Consider the following 19,155-nt stretch of genomic DNA (forward strand, 5'->3'; position numbering starts at 1 on the left):
GTCAACAAGCTAAGGTTCAGCAACAAAACAACAGTCCACTGAATCAAGTAAAGATCGGATATGTTGCCTGCCTACTTTACAAGTGTCACATTACATATATACAAAATATAAAATTCTACCGAGTCACAAATTCCTCTCATGAGGTTCAAGCCAAAGAAACCCCAGGAAATCAAATACTTCCTTCTCTGTCTTCAAACTCAAACTCGGACTACCTTTTGTACTCTGCAATAATATAATTTAGATGTGATACTCCAAGAATAGACGAGTAATGTAAGGGAATAACTTAACATGAGAAGACACACAGATTGCAATTCCAAATTTCCAATTTTCAATTACCCGTAAAAAAAGACCTGTATCATCAAGCCGGTACCCTTTCGATTCAGCAAGTAACCTCAACCTGTACCCAGAGACCAGTCAAATACATTAAGTATCCCCAAATAAAATAAAACTTTTACATGCCTAGAGAACTCAGCCCCTAAAAGCTAGCTGTTAGAGGGAGGGAACCCAAGCATCCCATACTACCAATGCGGGACAAATGCATCGCAACAAAAACCCAACTATATCCATTCAAGAATTTCCTATAACTGATTAGAAACTTCAATAAGTCAACTACCCAGCACTAAGCAATGAAAATTCTAGTTAAGGCTGTGAAGCATAAACCAAATATAACAAATATGTAACTGTTCCTCTTTATAACCAAAAGAAAACTACACCTACTCGTGTCTGAAATGCAAACATACAATATGAGGTTGCCTTGTTACCAATTCAGCCCTATCCAAGTTTTGCTTGGATGTGTGCAGGTTTACCACAAAGTGCAACCGTAAGTATGCACGCTATTACACATGGCAACCAATTTACCTTTATCATTCGCATGAAGGAAGCTTTCATGGTAAAAAAGATGCATGAAGGAAAACAATACTCAGAATCGTCAAATTAACAAATAGTATGGAAAATCAACAGACCTCCTATTTAATACATCATTTCCTGTCCATGCTATCAGTCCAAATGCAGATATATCCCTTGGGTAGACCTGTGAAAATATACACAGCTTAGTAGAAGATTCTAGTAATATGCTTTGTTATTCAAAATATTTCCATTATCCAATTATAAATAGAGTTAATTCCTAGGGTCAAGTGACGCCTCTTCTCATGTAAACTTTTTCCCTTGGTATATTACAATAGCATCTCTTGGGCTTCTATGATGATGATGATGATGATGATAAAACAACCTCGATACATAAATGACCAAATCTAGTGACATTGTAGTGGAACTGAAGTATTCCACCATAGGTTGGCTAAAAAAAAAAAGAATTGTTTTTTTAGGAAACCTTAAACGTTAAGAAACAATAAACAAGTGAAAATATTAATCTTCCTGTCCTTTAGAAGTTAATACAGTATAAAATAAATATAAACAACTTTTTAAGTTGGCAAGCCATTAACCTACGACTTTGAGCATTAACTGCCTCTCAAATCAGGTAGGTTAGAATGTATGGTTCTTCAGGCTCAAACTTGGGACAGACTTATCTTTTGCTTGGGTTGAGGTCCTAATCATTGACCTATGAGACTATGACTTTGAGTATTGATTGCTTCCTGCACCATGTAGGTTAGGATGTATAGTTCCCTGTTCTCAAGATTGACCAGTGGTGCTTAAAAAGTAGATTTGTATGGGTTGTGCACAAGCTCAGAATAAAAAGAAAAGTGAAAGGAAGGGAATAAATGAAAAAGGAAGAGGCACAACTGCACGAGAGAGAGAGAGAGAGAGAGAGAGTTCACTTGTTAGTTCCCGGATTTTACTACTGCACCAAGCGGCAACCCCTAATGTCCATTTACAATTAAATAATCACTTCTGCCAATTTTAGAACAACTTATGCAAACAAATTTTCTGATGTATAAAATTTAGAGTTAGCATTGATAATTTCCATATAACAAAATTCAACAGTAAAACGAAGAAACAAATAAGGAAATTGTTGGACACCAACAGAAACCGTCAGACCAATATGTCATAGGACATATCAGGATGTAATAACAGTACAACCTCATGCATTGGAGATTGTAGAAGATAGTGCAAGTATTCAAGAGTATCTAAATAGGCAGTGAGTACCAACATCAGCACAATAATGTAACTTAATGATACATTTATATAAATCTAAAATGAAAATCTTACTACTTCACCTTTCATTTGCTTTAATTGTAATGGAAATACTGCAAGCAATTGGATTTGTCAAGAGTTCCCTTTATACTATGTATAAGGCATCGTATTCTAAATGCATTTTTATTTCTAGAAATAGACGGTGAAATTTTGTATCACTTGATTTGGAGCTCTATAGGAAATCACCATGGTACCTTCAGATCTATGCGATGCCGCTGCTCTCGACCAGGATATGTACAAAGACCAAAGTATGTATCAACCCCTGAATTAGTACCCTGTATGTAATATGCATAAAAGTTAAAAAAAAAATGTATAACAGAAAAATGAGCATAAAGTGGAAAACATCATATAAGACAAAAAGCATAATATAATATTCACAAAAAAGGCAAACGTAAATAAACCATCTAAGGAGACAAGGTAGAAAACGATAGTTTGCATATTATCCACAGAAAATCTGATCTCAAAATAAATGTCTCTAGTCCAGAAAAAAGGAAGTTGTGAATTATTGACATATAACTTATGATACCTAGTTACCTGTAAATCCCGAGCTTACTGCTGTTGGGCATGATATGTACCCAATACAACACCAGATACTGCATGGATACTTCTAAAGTATACTTCTTTTTTGAAGAAAAATAAAAAATAAATAAATTTATTAAAAGATAAAGATTACACCAAAAGGTGATGAGGCGTCACCCACAACACTTGAGTATACTTCATATCATAATGCTGATACAATATGTAAATGGCATGCTGTAACAAGTATATATTATAACTTACAGGTTTAACTAAATTTGAAAATATATATTTTTTTATAAGCATAAATTTTGGAAATATATAAGTATTGAGAAATAACACAGCTTCAAAAACTAGATATAAAAGTGACATAAGCATTTCTAATGGGATATCATACCCATATCCATGCTCAGGATCTTAGGAAATGAAGAGTGGTGTTCCCATTCCCATGTCCATGTCTGTGTCGGTATTCTTATCTGGGCGTAGTGTATAACCAGAGTAACACACTTCACATAAACAAACCCAGGCTTCTCAGGCCTCAGGACTTGAATTTTAAAAGCTCTTTCATACCTCACACAACCACAATAACAGTCGAGGTTCATAACCCATGTTCTGAAAAATTAAAACTTCCAACTGGCTGAAAAGAATGTTTTCAAATGATCATCTGGTAGAGTAAACACCAAGAAAATTGGGCAGATCAACCAATTTGTAATAATGTCAAAATATTTAAGCTAATCTTCTGTTTTCCCACCAATCCAATGCAGAAAAACCGAAAATGGTTATTCTCTATTTAAGTCTATGCATGAGTGAGGATTAGTTTTCATACAGGTAGTTATTTCTAAAACAATGTTTTTGGTGCTCTCAAATAAAGATACTACAGAAGTAGGAATAAGTGTACAGAGTAAGAGTCCTCCAAAAAGATAAAGATGTCATTACCTCCTCACTGTGAGTACTAAATACCAGATCTTCTCTTAAAAACCTCATGTCTTTCAGATGCTTTACATACTTTGGGAGGAATCCTTTATGACTAGAGGCATAGAGCAGGCAGTTGTCAGGCATCCAAGATTAATGTGAAAAAACATAACTAATATAGAACAGTCCAAAAGATTATCTCAAGCTTGAAAAGAACGAAATCAAATAACGACTTGTAGAACAGATGAAAATGATGATAGATGAATACATCTTTCAAGATAGAAGAGAGGGCATGACTCTCCACATGGTTTGAAACAGGTATTAGGAATTGTACTGAAATCAACAGGGAAGAACAGGATTGAAGGTATTTATAGAAAAAAAATCATAATAAGTTGAACTAAAAAACTTTGCAGCAACATAAATAAGATAAAATAAACAAAGGAAATTATTTCTAAAGTAAGAAGTTCAAACACATGTATGTAAAAACTTTGTCCTTTGGATTGCTGTAAGTAGCACCAGAATAATTGTGTAGCAAACTGCAAAGAATGGATCATGGCTCAGTATTTATGGAATTTGTACCTTTTCCCATCAGGATGGGTAATTATAATGTCCAAGTCCCCACAAGTAGCTTTCCCACGCCTGAATGATCCTCCACATATAATAACTACCTTCAAAACAAAGAGAGATTATATTCACTATGGAAACACATGAAGACACATGAATTTTTAACCCTCCTTGTTATGTTTTTCGTGCTGCCAAAAGAAGGAAAAGAAAGGGACAAAAAGGAAGAAATAAGAAAAGAAAATTCTTGGGTGAGGCTAATCCTTTGTCCTCCATTTGGATCTGGTTATATTCGTCTCATCTTTTTAAATGGGATATATCTTGGGACTGGGGTTACAGAACCCATAAAATGGTAATGGGGCTTGAAACACACCACATGCCTGGTGTTCAGAGGATTGGGACCTACCATTCACATTATGAAGATTTAAATAGGACAAACCAGCTTGCAAAATTGTTTATCTTTTTTATATACCTTTGAACAGGGAAAAGTGGAAAACATATATTCAATGATCCCTGGATACATGTATATGACTGGTATACTGAAGTCAGTCACGATATACATCTGATATCATATTGGAGGCCACATAGGAATTTCTGTTAGGGATGTTAACAGTTTGGCTCAAACTGTTAACTCCAGTCGAGCCCAACCAATTAATTTGAAATAGGAATGTTGACTTTACCCCAACACCATTTCATGAAAAGTACCACCATGGTTGTTTTTTTTTTTTTTTTTGGATAAGTAAAAGTACCATGGTTGTTAGTGAATGTTATATTTACATTTTCTTAATGTCAATGCGTCAATGAGTCAGGTTTAGTGCAGGTCACCCTCAACCCAAATCCAATTAGAACGGGTAATATCAAGGGTGTTTACCACTTAACCCGCCCTGCTGACATCCCTAACTTCTATACTTTGCACTTACACTTTTAGAATATGTAAATTGCTACCTTATAACAAATCATAAAATCTGAATATGTTAAAAGTTCAATTAATTTGGCAAGATACGAGTACTGTGAAATGACGTATTAAAAAATGATATAGAAGAAGCATGTACCTCTGCTTCCTATATCCATGTCCATGTTGTTGAAAGCAAAAGAGGTGAAGGCATAAAAAAAAAATTACACCAAACAACTTAACTCATGGAAGCAAACAAACCAAAAAATGCAGAATACCAGTTAAGGCAAATGCTTATGGTGCTCACCCCGGGTAAAACATCTTCTCCAGCTTTCTGTAAAATAAGTTCCATATCTTGAACCTAGGAAAACAAAGTATAAAATACTAGCAATGGAAAATGATTATAGAGAATATGAACTAAGATCCAATAAAATCCCATTGAAGAGCACTAAAAGTAAACCTCATTGCGTGGAATCCTCTTCTTGATATCATCAAAATATTTCAATCCCAACTTCTGTGCATTTGTTAGCGATTCCTCATTCTTCAGATCATCTAGTGTACGGTATCCTTTTTCATATAATTTTAGAGCAGTGGCTGGACCAATACCCCAAACATCCCCAAACAGAGTAATTGTCCGCACCTTCACAGTTTTGAAGAACCCAGAAAAAATAAATTATAGTGTGTTGACATTGAAAAACACAATTGGAATACATGTAAAGAATACCTTGACAAAATTTAAAAAGAAAAGAATCTCATTGGCAAAACAAATATCCCAGCTTGACTGAACACAGCCTTGATCCCAACTATTTGGGACAGGCTATTGGTGAAATGCATATGACCAATAAATCCGGGAGCAAAATCATTTGAAAAACAACAGAAAGTGTGAAAGTTAGAAGTACGAAGTTTGGAAAGCTAAAAGTGAAACTAGGAAGCCACAACAGAAAAGCCATTAGAAGATCATTCACATCCATCAAACTCCACATTTTACACATCTATTGAAGTCTATAGCAATACAAATACGTATGCTGTTACACTTTGCTTTGGAAGTCCATTAGACCAAGGAAAAGTGAATATTACAAAAACAACGGAGAAAAGCCACCATTATTGATCTTCTAAACATTAGCGTCTTTCTACACTCCAGTCATATGGCACTTGAGGAATTTCTATTTTAGTAGAATATATTAGTTGGGTCCATGTATTAAGCCTTAAAATCAGGAGTAGGCCCAGATCATGTCTGACAGTATCACTATAATAGTCAATCTCTGGGCCTGCAGAAATAGCAACAGCTCAACATTCTAAGTCAACAAAACAAATCCGGGTCTGTCAAAAGCACAAGCAAAATTTGAATTTAAACAGGATCTGAAGTTAATTTAGAGTAATTTTTACAGATTCAATTTTTAATTCAAAAAGTAACAGAGATTAGGATTCAATACTGCTAATAAATAAACCAGCTCAAGGTTGATCCAGAACTAACTCACTAATAATGGCATCATAGTATACAGATACAAACTACTCCAATTCAGGCCCTAAATAAATGGATCTAGTTATTGAATCGACCAATCCATTTAGAGATCTCTGGATTTGCATAAAGCCTGGTAGCTTTTACTAGGTAGGACTGGGTTCTCAAGCATCTAGTGAATGGGGTTCCAGTTGGGTCAATAAGTAGACACCGCTTATTAATTGGAATTAATAGATTCACCCTAAAACTAGAGGAGAAAAAAAAGGAATGAAATTGAGTGCAAAGGACAGGGTGAGGGTGGTTCTGTCTCAGGTCAATTATTTTATGACATATGAAGGACTTCATTTTGATAAAACCCAAACCCATCCGATAGTAGCCTAGGTTGGAGTCCCATCAGACTTCTTTTTAAATTCAAGCAACTCTATAAATTTTTAACTCTTCATGATTAAAACAAAGCAGTTTTGAAAATTTTCAAGTATCTCAACTGCATCTTGGTCAGATTTGCTAGAATTTGGTGTATATTTTAAATATTCTTTTTAAATTTTCTATTATTTCATTTCACTTTAAATTAGTCAGTTATGATAGATGGGAAAGGATCAGAGGACTGCTTCTTGATCTAAAGAGGTTAACTCATTCACATCGATGCTGAATCTGTTGGCATACCCATGAGCTCACAAAGTTGACAAGAACCATATCAAGTTTATCCAAGAATGCATGTTTTCATTAACAAATTTCTTTCTCTTATGGTTCTAAACATAGACAAGATGCAAATGATTTTCCAAATAGCTCTATGAATCATGACAAAACACCCTAATTTGAGTTTCATGTGTTACATCGGAGGTAATACTTACATGAAAGAAAACTATATTAAGTTCACCTTAGGAACCCCTTATTGCAGAAACCATAAATTGAAACAATAAAAATACAGTCCTATGAAAATAGAAGAGTAAATATCACATCCCTGAATGATATGGAATGTGCAAAGTAGCATGCCCATATGATTTAGAGTAGATAATCCAAGATTGTAACTAGAGGCATTTATGGTTATTAGGGAACTGAGTTGACTTTAGTTCTAGTGTGAACTAAGCTCACTAGTAATTCAGCAATCAACAGACAAATCAGGACTAAAAGCTCTGACTAATCTTTACCAAACTGGAATGAGGTTTTATGCAATGTAGAAACTTGCAAAGAAAGGTGCCCCTTCAAAATCTGAATATAAATTTCAGAAACGTAAGTTTATAACAGCATTGACTGGGTCTTAGTAGGAGGGATTCTTATCACTCTCACTGCAAGCAAATCATATGTCAAGCAGGCTTAGTTCAACCAAATCAATCTCCACCCATCCATGCACATGAGCTCACATAGTTTCAAATTTCTTGGTCTAAATATACAAAACTTAAACTCTATTGCAATCAAAAAGTACTTCAGCCATTTCCACAATATGGAGACAAACATCAATAATAAATGTGTAGAAAGATGGTAATCCAATAGCAGCCAATAGGCATGAAAAGCTAAATTTAATAAGGAATACTGCATAAAAAAATCATAGAAATCCAAAGACTGCAATACCTTCTCATCTGCCTCAAAGTGCTCCAATTTTGATAACTTCCCAGTAGTAATTATTTCATGAATCTGCAAGCAAACACAACTAGCATAACTGTTCTTGTGGTGCTAAACAAGACCAATTCTGTGAATATGATTCCAATATTTTTGTCTTATAGGAACCTCGGAATCCAGAATTTAATCTCTTCCCCAAGTTCACATAATTGCATTTTAAGACTCAAAAACTGATCTAAATGATCTACATATATCTCAAAGTAATCCTTTGCCTCATCTTACTCTTCAATGAGAATAAAGAACATGTGTGAAAATAAATATAAACCAGTTTATAGGCATGACACAACATATAATGATTATAATCTTATACACTGAGAATCATATAAAGCATCTTAAATAAAGAAAGAACAAAATACCCTTGTGCTTCAAAACTGCCAAAAATAAATAATACTTGAAATGGCAAGCCAAGACCAATCTCTCCCATCCTTAATGGTTACTGTTAGAATTGTTAGAAGTAGTTAACAGGGGCAGTATTGTCTTTTTCACATTATTCTTTCTCTCTTATATCTGCTGTAACTTTCTGAAGAGTATTGTAGTCATTTCAGCTTTAGTAGAATGCTAATACAACCTGGGTCGACAGTAAGGAGAAGAGAACAGATTTCTCCTTTCTAGTCTTCCCTCTTTTCTTCTCTTTCCCTTCTCTTTCTCTTCCTGTCTTCTTCTCTTTCTTTCTTCTATCCTTTTCTTCACCTTTTCTTACTTTTCTTCACCTCTTTAATTCCTATCCATCACCAAGGTCTTTAATTGTCTCAAGGAAGGACTGATCGGGAATGGTCCACGCTGCAGATTTAAGAGAATTTACAAAAGGAAAGGATTGTTGCAAATAGTTTAGAAGCTGATGCAGGTAGGAAGACTCAGGACATCAGGTGTAGTAATCAAGATAAGGAAGTTTTCCTTAGGGGAGAGGGAGGAAAGGAAGAGGACGAGTTTTCCTGTAAGAAGATAGGAGGAATAGAGAGAGGAAGGGATGGAGGTATTGAAGGAGAAACCTTTTGAAAGTGGGGGGAAGGGTGAGAGAAACGGAAGTGACCAGGAATTGACTGGAGAGGAAATCAGAGGGGGAGAAGGAGATAGGAGGGAATAAAGCTGATTTTGAGAATGTTAACACTGAGAAAGGAAAAATCGATATTGAGAAGCTAGTAGATAGACAGGTGGCAGTTGGGAAATCTCTTGGTCTTTTCTTTTTATGGGGAGAAGCAGTGGTGAGGAAGGCAATCAAGCAATTTGAACAAAATAGAAGGCAGGAAATGAACAAGAGAAGGGTGAAGGAAAGGATGAGGTGGATTGTGATGTGGTTGAGAGGGTGAGGTTTGGAGGTTCGTGGCTGTGCTATGTTTTGGGTTGGGCTCAGCTGGCTTGTTGTTGAAGCTGCTTTTTGTTCTGGTCGAGGGTTTTTGCTGTTTTCTTATTTGATCTTGGGCTGGTGGGGGTGCTTGATCTTTTAGGGTCTGTTTGTTTGAGGGCCTTTGGCTGCTTAATGTTTTCAACACCGTCCTAGGTTGTAAACGTTTGCTTTCTTTTTTAATGAATTTTACTTTTTTACTTTATCAATATATATACATATTATGCACTGTATTCATGATGTTGTGTAAGTCTGTTTATGTGTATGTGAATATGTCTCTGTATACTAATATACTTTTTTTGGTACATATATACTAATATACATGTGTGTGTATATTTATATGAAGAATGGCTCAGGTCTGGAGACAGAGGTTTGCAGGTTGCAACTGGAGAGCCTGGGGCCCTCATAACTTACCAGTTGGCAGATACTCAGAAGATGAGGACCTATCATTGGATGGGTCCCACCTAGGAGAGCATATACCAAGAATCAGCATTACAGATGTATTTAGAGTTTATATTTGAGTCATGCATCATTTCCAGAACATTCTAAGAGTATAAAATAGAATGTTTGACCACAATCCAAATATTTGGTCCAAAAATGCGTATTTTGGATAAGAGTTTAAGCTGATTTTTGGATCCATTAATCCTCAAGGCAAGAACCACTGAATAGTGGATCCTGATCATCTTTAATGAGTACAGACAATAAACTCATGGGATCAGAGACCAGTCTGAGGCCTTGTGTTCCCCGAGCCCCAGAGCCAAGATTTTGCCATTTATATGAATATATATGTACAAATATGATGTGTCCATGCAATTGCTATCCATGTCCATACATCATAGTAAACAATATATAGAACCTTTCTTTTTTTTTTTCCTGAAATGGTACAGTACTGTATTGATATGAGAATATGTGATCATATTAGCACCATGTACACCAAGGATCAGTACAATGGGAATATACAAAAAACTAGAATTTTACTTTTCTCCAAATAGAATCATTTTTTTATAAGAAAGCAAATAAAAATACCAGTTGCAGCTGACCACAACGAAGGTAAAGCACATTGGAAAGTATAAATTTGAACCAGAACATTTCCACATACATGATCTTGCAGTGATTTCCCAATTGCTGGCAAATGTTTTACTTGCTCCACACTTTCAATTTTGAAAGGCAACTTCTCAATCACCGGAATAGCCTTGTAATAGCTAAATGACCTCCATTCATCACCTAGCGCTTTTTGCAGGAAAAATAGCCGCAATGTATTGAATCCCCGGATATTAGAACTGAAAGACAGATAAATGGCAAAGATAATTCAACTTATTCTTACCTCTGTATATGTCTATAAGCTTTCCAAATATTTCAGTGATGTTCCTGTTTAAATCAGGTGGATTATAGCACAAGGCTAGCTCTGAAGTATTGACCTAATCATAAAATTTTTAGCACTTAATTTAGTATAACTGAAAAATCAATGCAATCTACAGCTATAATGATTTTCAAACAGAATTCATGTAGAATAACCCATTGTGCAGGAATACAATTCTTTTAACAACCCTGCACCGAATGAACCAATAAAATTATAAAAGAACTTTAAATGTAGGAAAAGCACATGAAGGTGTATAGCACCAGAAGGAAATCTTACATCTTTATTTGAAGCAACAGGGGCATGTGGATTAGAAGATACTGGACTTGTACTACTATCTTGCTCATTTACAACTTTTGAATCATCTGAAAGGAATCTGATCCTTTTGCAATGTGGCAACTTCTCATCACTGTAATTGTTTTCCTTGGTTGGTTTTGAACAGATACCTTCTAAAGATTTTTCAGGATCATTACCTTCTTCTGAATCCAAATTTAGATTGTATGAATCCTCTGCCACCTTTTCTCCAGATCTCAAGCTGTCCTCAAGCCACTGGTAGAGGAGTACATTCTACACAGGACAGTAACTATATGACCTCAATTCCTTTGGATGAATTACTTGAGAAAAAACTAATACTCAATAGTAAGCATTAAGATAGACAAATCATAGAAGGAATGAAAAATGTTGAAGTGGATCCCTCTGTAGGTGATTATCTCATAAAATGCCCATAACAATGTTCTGAAAATTGTTGTCATATTGTAAATTCTAGATAAAGTAGAATCAAATTGAATCATGAACCATATTGTAAACCATAAGACTATTTCTGCATTATAAAAACTTACCAAAAATGAAATTAGATATTACTTAAAAATGATATATATATATATATAAGTGATTTACCCTATTTTTAATCCATGTCTACCATATATGTACTTAAAACGATAAAGTATTAGAGCTTACTACTTGTACACTGGAAGCCTAAGATGTATGATCAAGTCTGACTTGAAAGTCAACTACTCCACATACAATGACTCTTTAACCTACAAATGATGGAAAATGAATTCAGTGTGTCTCTAAAATGTCCTAAATAACCTAAAAATCATTTTCTGTAAAGGACTTCAAAACAAGAGTCTCTTGAAAAAAATAAAAGAAAGAAATGACAAAGTAGAGAACTAAGTCTTAATTGAATTGATCCAAATCACATGAACTGTATACAGTATAAGATCCATGAGTTGAATTATAGGATTCAAACAACAACCATAAGACTTTTGAAGAAAAGGGTTCAGAATTCAGACATAAGATTTGAGCCAAAACCTTTGGGACTCATGATTCAAATCATGAATCATATCATAAACCATAAGATTTTGATAACTATGTCTACAACTAAAAAAGGATATATAGAAAAGGCTTCCTAGGTTCATTGGTGGTGGAAGGAATATTATTAGTTTCAGTAGGTTGACTATTCGTTTGCTACTTACCTTGTATAGCAAGTTTCACTACTATAAGAGCCATGTAATAATAGATTTTATTTGCAACAACCAAATTGGTATCACCTGAAGTCAGAGGTTAGGTCCATATCCACCTCTCCCAAGACCTCAGATGGTTGAGACCAATATTGGATATTGACCTTTACAAGTAACTAAACAAGCATACAGCATAGAATAACAATTAAATGAAAATACTTATGCTATTATATAGAATAATATCATCATTATAAATAGATTAGATCTTAAAAAGAATCCCTAATTTCAATGTATAGACTCAAGTACGTCACAGATATGGGTTGTGTTAGAGAATACTGAACGAACTAGGTGCTGATGCTGCATGCTGCAAATGTTCCAATTTGAAAACGGAAGAAGGTTCTTATGAATTTGTGTTTAAGCATCAAATGGTAAAAGGCTTCCTCAAGGCCAGAGATGTTCAGCATTCTCCAGAAATTTGTAAATCTCAAGCATAGGTAGTTGAGTCTAAAAAGTAAGCCCATCTCTCAATTGTTAAAAAGTAGACTTCAATATAACTGACTGATATAATAATCTATTTTGATAAATGATATAATAATTCAAAATCACATCAAACCATTCCTGAGAAAATATCAAAAAGAAGTCCATTACTGTTAGAATAGATTATTGGAGTCAATACCACTGTTAGTATTCACCATTCTAGTTTGCATCATAATCAAAACCTGAAAATGCACATAGGTACCAAAAAAAAAACAATCAGATAATTAAGCAGTTCTATAACCAAGAAATTGCTGGGACAATAAAGACATGAACTCACTCCTTTAAAGCGTTTTAAGTGTTCACTGTCCACTTGTTGGAGAAGGTCTTTTGAGTTCATTGCAAAAATATGGGTAACCTTCTTTGAAAAGCGATCCTCAATAGTAGCTCCCATTTGCACCAATTTCTGCTTCCAAATCTAGAGAGAAATATCGGTTCGGAAATAATAAACTAAAAAAATATATTATGTCCTTGACATAAGAAACAAAGAAAAAGAAAATGAGAACAAGATAGCACAAATTTATTGAAATAGGAAAGACTTTCCTTGAACATTTATTTATCGAAATAAGAACCTATCATAAGAAAATGAGACTTCAAAATGAAACGTACTTAAACTAGACACCTTGCTCTCTAATTACATTTATCGACCGTTAAGAAACAGACTACCTAAGTAGGAAAAAAACATGGAACTTTCATCACAAGTAAACAACAGTGTAGAAATTGGGAATTAGATAATAAAACAACAATAGTTTGTTCAAGATATATTGGGAAGTAGATAATAAAAGGCGGAGTCAGGAAGCTACAAACTAAGAAATTCGCAAAACGGACACATGGGTTTTCGTTTTTATTGCCAGCGATCCTAAGTGAAGTCAGAGTAGATGACAACAGAAAACAAAAATAATAAGTATCGAATGTCAGATGGTTCTTCTCTCACAACGTAGAAGCAGAAATAGATTAAAGAAGGTTGCAGAACTACCTGTAGCCTTCGTGCTTGTACTCCCTTTTCGACCAAGAAGACCACCATTCCATCAAACATTCCCGGTTGATCGGATGAATGCGGGAGCTCCTTCTTCTTCGTCTTTGGCGCCATTTGGCTCTTTGTCTGTATCAGCGTTGCAACTTGCAAGACAAGCTAGAATACATTACCGAATTCAAAACGAATTAATCAAACCCAAAGACAGAAGGCAAGCTCAAACAGCATGTCCGTGTTATATATGCACTCAAGTCTCGGGCTCGGTGCCTCGGTCCAACCCGAGGTTAAGTCCAAATTCATCAACCTAAGCCCAATCTGAGCTTAATCCATTTAAGTTGGTGTTTAAAAAAAAAAAAAAAGCATAATTCAGGTTGGTGTCAGGTTCGGGCTGAATTGAGTCATTAGAATCGGGCTTGATAGGTTGATCGGGTTTGAAATAATTTGTATATATATTTTTATATATTCATATTTTAATGGATTTCATGATCCAATTTAAGAGTGAAATTAATTGAAAATATTTACAAATTTCATTTATAAAATTATATATGCAAACATATATCCATAATTAGAAAAAAAAAAAAGAAATTTGGATTGGGTGGGGCCGGGCTTGAATCATACTCAGGCTACTTGAGGCCTCAACCCAAGCTCAACCCCACTTTAGGTCAAGGCGAATTTTCTGGCCCAAGTTCAGTCCGTAGCTTGAAAATTCAGGCCCAATCCATACAAAAACTCATGTTGAGTCAGTTAGGTACTTAGGTTGGGTTGATCTCAGCTAGACATTGATCTCTGCTATTAGGTCAGGTCTTAAGAGGGAATGGACCGGAAACAGGGTCCAGATCTCCTATGTGTTTGCATGAGCTTTGCTTTTAATTAACCTTGTCTTCTGAAAACAAAAAATGTCAGGTTGGATTGGTTCGGTTAGAGTCAGGATTAAGAAATATAAATCCAACTCGCAAGTTGTATCAGATTCGACTCCATAACTAATTCAGCTTTCAGCATGTTAACCCACAGCATATTCCCGTCATGTATTGAAAACATTTATGATATTATCATCAGGAAATATTCTTAATACACCGCAGGGATGTGCTGTGGGACGTTGTGGGGGGGCTGATTTAAACTTGAGATATTGTATCTGTTTCATGCATCCAGACGCACAAATACGCAGATATAGACATGTTTTCAAACTCTTAAAACCTTGAGTAGGCATCCCTGATCAGCTGATCCCTCTAATCATTATAAAATAATAATAATAGTAATAATAATAAACATAAAATATCATCATTACCGATCTGCACCAATACCCACACTTCAGATATTGAGCATATTGATATCTCGATCCTTGCTTGCATTAATTTGTACATATAAACTAATAAACATTGCATATAGGGCTCATTTTGGGAGGAGTGTAAATAGAAATATATTAACCATGAATATGGTATTTGTAAACCCTGTATTTTTGTATTTACACTGCGTATTTGTATTTATAATCTTTCCAAACATAGCCTAAGCATCAGCATTTTTAAGTTTGTAGTAGAAAAAATTCTCCTGAGACATAATTAAATATGGTAGTCTCAAAGCATTGTAGGCTTGTCTTCGTACATGTAATAATGCTAAAATCAGTGAATCTTAATCCATTGATTCTAAGTCTAAGAAATAACAACATCCTAGCAAAACAAAGTATAAAAACCGGGCCAACTCAAACCCAACCTGAAAAGATTGAGTTGGATTGGGTTCAACAAGTAATTGGATTAGGCTTGATCTCAACCCTACCTAACCCAGCGCTGCTTGCACATGCACCTTTAGTCGTTAAAGGTAGGGAGTCTAGAGACTCTTTATTTATTTGATGGCTAGGTAGAGACTATTTATTCACAATAAGTTTTGCTGGGGTCCTGCAAAATCATCCAGTTATCCCATCCTTCCAATTGTGTGCATTGGATGATTAAAGATCATTTGACAGTTTAACACTTTTACTTGCATACTCTATAATGAGCCAAACCTGTACTGCAGTGTACAATAAGGTAAACAAGACAAAGATAACATGGTCTTTTTCCTCCTGTTTTTTTTTCCCTTTCCTTTTTCTTCTTTGGGTGTGTTAAAAAAATTCAAGATAACATCTGTCAGATCTCGAGTAATGTAACAAGAGACAAATTATGGGGAGAGACCTCACAACTAGAAGGCAAGAGTCTATTTATTCAACAAAAAAGGGAGTATATATTCACATAGGTCAGCCAGTCATAAACCAGAAGTAGCCGACTTAACTGTCCCATAGTACAACTAGTGGAAATTGTGTGAATCCATGTCCCCTATCAGTTGGCTGATGCTCACCCCCCCCCCCCCTTGATGAGATGGATGCCAGCACCTTGCACCAGTGCATTTTCTTTATGCAAATTTTGAACCGGTAAAGTGCATTTACGTTTAGATGCTTCCAACTAAAACATGCAGTTATTCCTGATTATGCCTGATTTTATTTCCAAAATTTGCTATTTAAGAGCTTTGACCTTCAGAGACAAAAAAAAGTCCTTCCCCAACAGCTAAAGTAGCCATCTCTTGGCTGGAAAAACTTCCCTTCATCTGTAATTTCTTGCACTTATGTGTATAGATGATCTTCAATCCTACCAAGGATATTCAATTGCAGCTTCATGCATCAGGTGTTCAGCATGATATAAATCCCTACCAATAATCCTTGCAAGAACATTTTCCTTCTTTGAAAATGTGGAATCGAGATCGATCTCTCATAACAATTTCTCTACCAAAAACCCAGGAAATGGCCTTCATTGCTGAATGGCAATCTTCGCATGTCCTTAGGTTTTTCACTATCTGAATGATGCTCCCTGCCATGGTATTCATCATCCCAAAGGCAATGGCCAATTTCTCACTATGCCACGACACTGCTTGCCCTTTCTCCTCATCACTCAAATCAAATGAAACTGGCTTAGTGCTGGGAATATATCCACCTTCTGCACTTGCCCTTCTCAAAACTTCCTCCAACTTCTGATGTATCTCTATAATTTGAGGATGCAACTGATCATCAACACGGAATTCATGAATAACCCGATCAATCTCAATCCAGCTACAACCAGGGTTATAATCACTCCTGATTTCACTCATTAGCTTCCTCATTCTATCAACTCTTTCCCATTGACCTAGAGATGAATACAAATTTGACAGAAGCACATGACCACCACCATGACCAATAGGATCCATTTTGGATATGTAATCTATAATTTGTTCCCCAAGACTAGCATTACCGTGGATTCTGCAAGCACTAAGCAGGGCCCTCCAAATAACAATGTCAGGATTCATAGGCATATCTCTGGCAATTTTAAATGCACGCTCCAATTGTCCCGCCCGACCAAGAAGGTCAACCAGACATCCATAGTGCTCAATCGTTGGAGCAATTCCCCACAGGCTTTCCATGCTGTAAAAGATTTTACAGCCCTCATCTATTAGACCTGAATGGCTGCATCCATTTAAAACTCCCAGTAGAGTAATGCCATTAGGTCTGATGCCTTCCCCCAACATTTGAGAGAACATCCTAAGAGCAACCTTACCAAGCCCATGAATCGATAAACCTGAAATCATGCTTGTCCATGTAAGCACATCTCTTTTAGAAATTCCACTAAAAACTTGGTTGGCACAATCTATCCTTCCACACTTGGCATACATATCAATGAGAGCAGTAGAAATGTTTGAACTCTGTGGCACTCCAGTCTTGTCGATATAAACATGAATCCACCTCCCTTGATCTAAAGCCCCAAGATGAGCACAAGCTGACAAAACAGAGACGAGAACCGCCTCATTAGGCTTCATCTTAGCATCAAACAACATGTCATGGAAATATTTAAGTGCTTCATTATATTTCGCGCCTCCAACAAACCCCGCAATCATAGCAGCCCAAGAAACATCATTCCGTTCATGCATCCTCGCAAACAATTCACTGGCTGCGCCCATCTCTCCACTCTTTGCATACCCACTCACGAGACTAGTCCATGTGAAGACGTCTCGCTGGGGCATTTCATTGAAGACTTTCTGGGCATCCTCCATTTTCATAAAGGCTGAGTACATATTAACCAATGAATTCCCCACAAACGGATCGGATTCAAAGCCACTCTTTATCACCCGCCCATGAGTGTTTTGTCCCTCCACAGCCGACGGTTGATGGGAACACGACGTAATCACAAAAGTGAAAGTGTAGCTGTCGGGGACTGGCACAATGGGTCCATCGAGCGAGAGCATCCGACGGAAGAGATGAATTGATTCTTGAGAATTGAGTGTCTTGGAGTAAGCTTGGATCATGAGATTCCATAGGAGAGTAGGTGGTGAAGTAAAAGGATACCGATTGAATAAGACACGAGCGTAGCCGAGGTCGTTGGAGGAGGTATAAGAACGAATTAAGGAGCCAACAAAAGAAATGTCCTGAGAGAAGGCTTGGGTGATTATTTGGGCGTGAGTCTCTTTGAGTTGAGAGAGTGTCGGTCGCTGTTTTAATCGTCGGAAGAGTGTTGTGCGGTTTGGTTGGAGAAATGAAACTGGATTAGATTCTTTGGAGATGGCGGGAAAGGTAGTTGATGAACAGAAAAGGAGAGGAGTTTGGATGTTGAAGGGCTTTATTCTGAGGAGGCCTCTGGTTTTAAAACAAGAGACTAAAAGCATTTACAATTGCAACGGTGAATGGCCAATGGGGGAAAAACGATACACAGTTTTTTGTATGCTTCGAAACTCGATCAGAATAGAAGTGATCAGTCCTTTTATTCCGGGTATCCACTGACCACTCTCTACTCTCTAGTGGTTACAAGCCGAGCCTTTGGTTCGCTGCTTAGCACCAAAATTTTGGCCCATTCCTTGTTGAGATTGAGCGTATGTTTGGTTTCTGTGGGAGCTTCCTGATAAGCGTTTTTTTAGGTAAATGTATTTACTTAAAAAGCGCCATTTTAACCGTTTTTTGCTTTTTTTTTTTTAATTTAGTTGGATGTTTTGTGGGCATTTCAAATAACACTCCATGAAATTGCTTTCCACCTCAAATAAAGTGTGCCACATCAGTATTTAATTTCAAAAAATGCAAACGTTGAGGAAAATATGAACATTTTCCCAAATGTAATATGCACATAAATCAAAGCGTTTCAGTAATCGTGGTAGTGCTAGGTCTGGCTGTTTGTAAAAAACAGTCTCAGCTGTTTTGGGAGCCAGTTATGAATGACATCTCGTAATGAGTGGGTAAAATTATATTTACCCAAAACAGTCAAGGCTGTTTTTTCCAAACAGCCAACACGATCTGGCGTTCAAGCACCATTATAATGGGTTCTGCATAAAGCGAATTTTTCGGAGGGTGGATAAGTTGTTTACCCACCTGCCAAAAACGTTAATCATCTTCCACCTCCATCTAT

At 36.1% G+C, this 19,155-nt stretch overlaps 1 protein-coding gene and 1 pseudogene across 6 annotated transcripts; both read right to left on the reverse strand.

Annotated features, from left to right (window-relative positions):
- Nucleotides 1–15: 15 nt before the first annotated feature.
- On the reverse strand, nt 16–13,984 carry POL{LAMBDA} (DNA polymerase lambda (POLL)). 5 transcript variants are annotated; one of them, XM_088983727.1, is made up of 15 exons: nt 13,775–13,911; nt 13,602–13,657; nt 13,079–13,216; nt 11,084–11,371; nt 10,772–10,865; nt 10,547–10,677; nt 8,058–8,120; nt 5,490–5,669; nt 5,337–5,390; nt 4,156–4,244; nt 3,601–3,691; nt 2,343–2,423; nt 963–1,030; nt 337–397; nt 16–222 (listed from the first exon to the last, which is right to left on the reverse strand). In XM_088983727.1, the coding sequence occupies exons 3-15, from the start codon at nt 13,190–13,192 to the stop codon at nt 124–126; spliced, it is 1,413 nt and encodes a 470-aa protein (XP_088839853.1). In that variant the 5' UTR covers nt 13,193–13,216; nt 13,602–13,657; nt 13,775–13,911; the 3' UTR covers nt 16–123. The 5 variants fall into 5 exon arrangements, with proteins under 5 accessions (XP_088839853.1, XP_088839851.1, XP_088839850.1 ...); XM_088983725.1 differs by lacking the exon at nt 13,602–13,657 and having other exon boundaries at nt 5,337–5,363; nt 13,775–13,984; XM_088983724.1 differs by lacking the exon at nt 13,602–13,657 and having other exon boundaries at nt 13,775–13,984.
- Nucleotides 13,985–15,943: 1,959 nt separating this feature from the next.
- On the reverse strand, nt 15,944–18,653 carry LOC148854001 (pentatricopeptide repeat-containing protein At5g66520 pseudogene; annotated as a pseudogene). The gene has a single exon (XR_016112545.1). The product of XR_016112545.1 is annotated as a pentatricopeptide repeat-containing protein At5g66520 pseudogene (transcript).
- Nucleotides 18,654–19,155: the final 502 nt, after the last annotated feature.

Source organism: Nelumbo lutea, chromosome 4, assembly GCF_056320005.1.
Source record: "Nelumbo lutea isolate HS-2025 chromosome 4, American lotus-T2T, whole genome shotgun sequence".
Taxonomy (NCBI): domain Eukaryota; kingdom Viridiplantae; phylum Streptophyta; class Magnoliopsida; order Proteales; family Nelumbonaceae; genus Nelumbo; species Nelumbo lutea.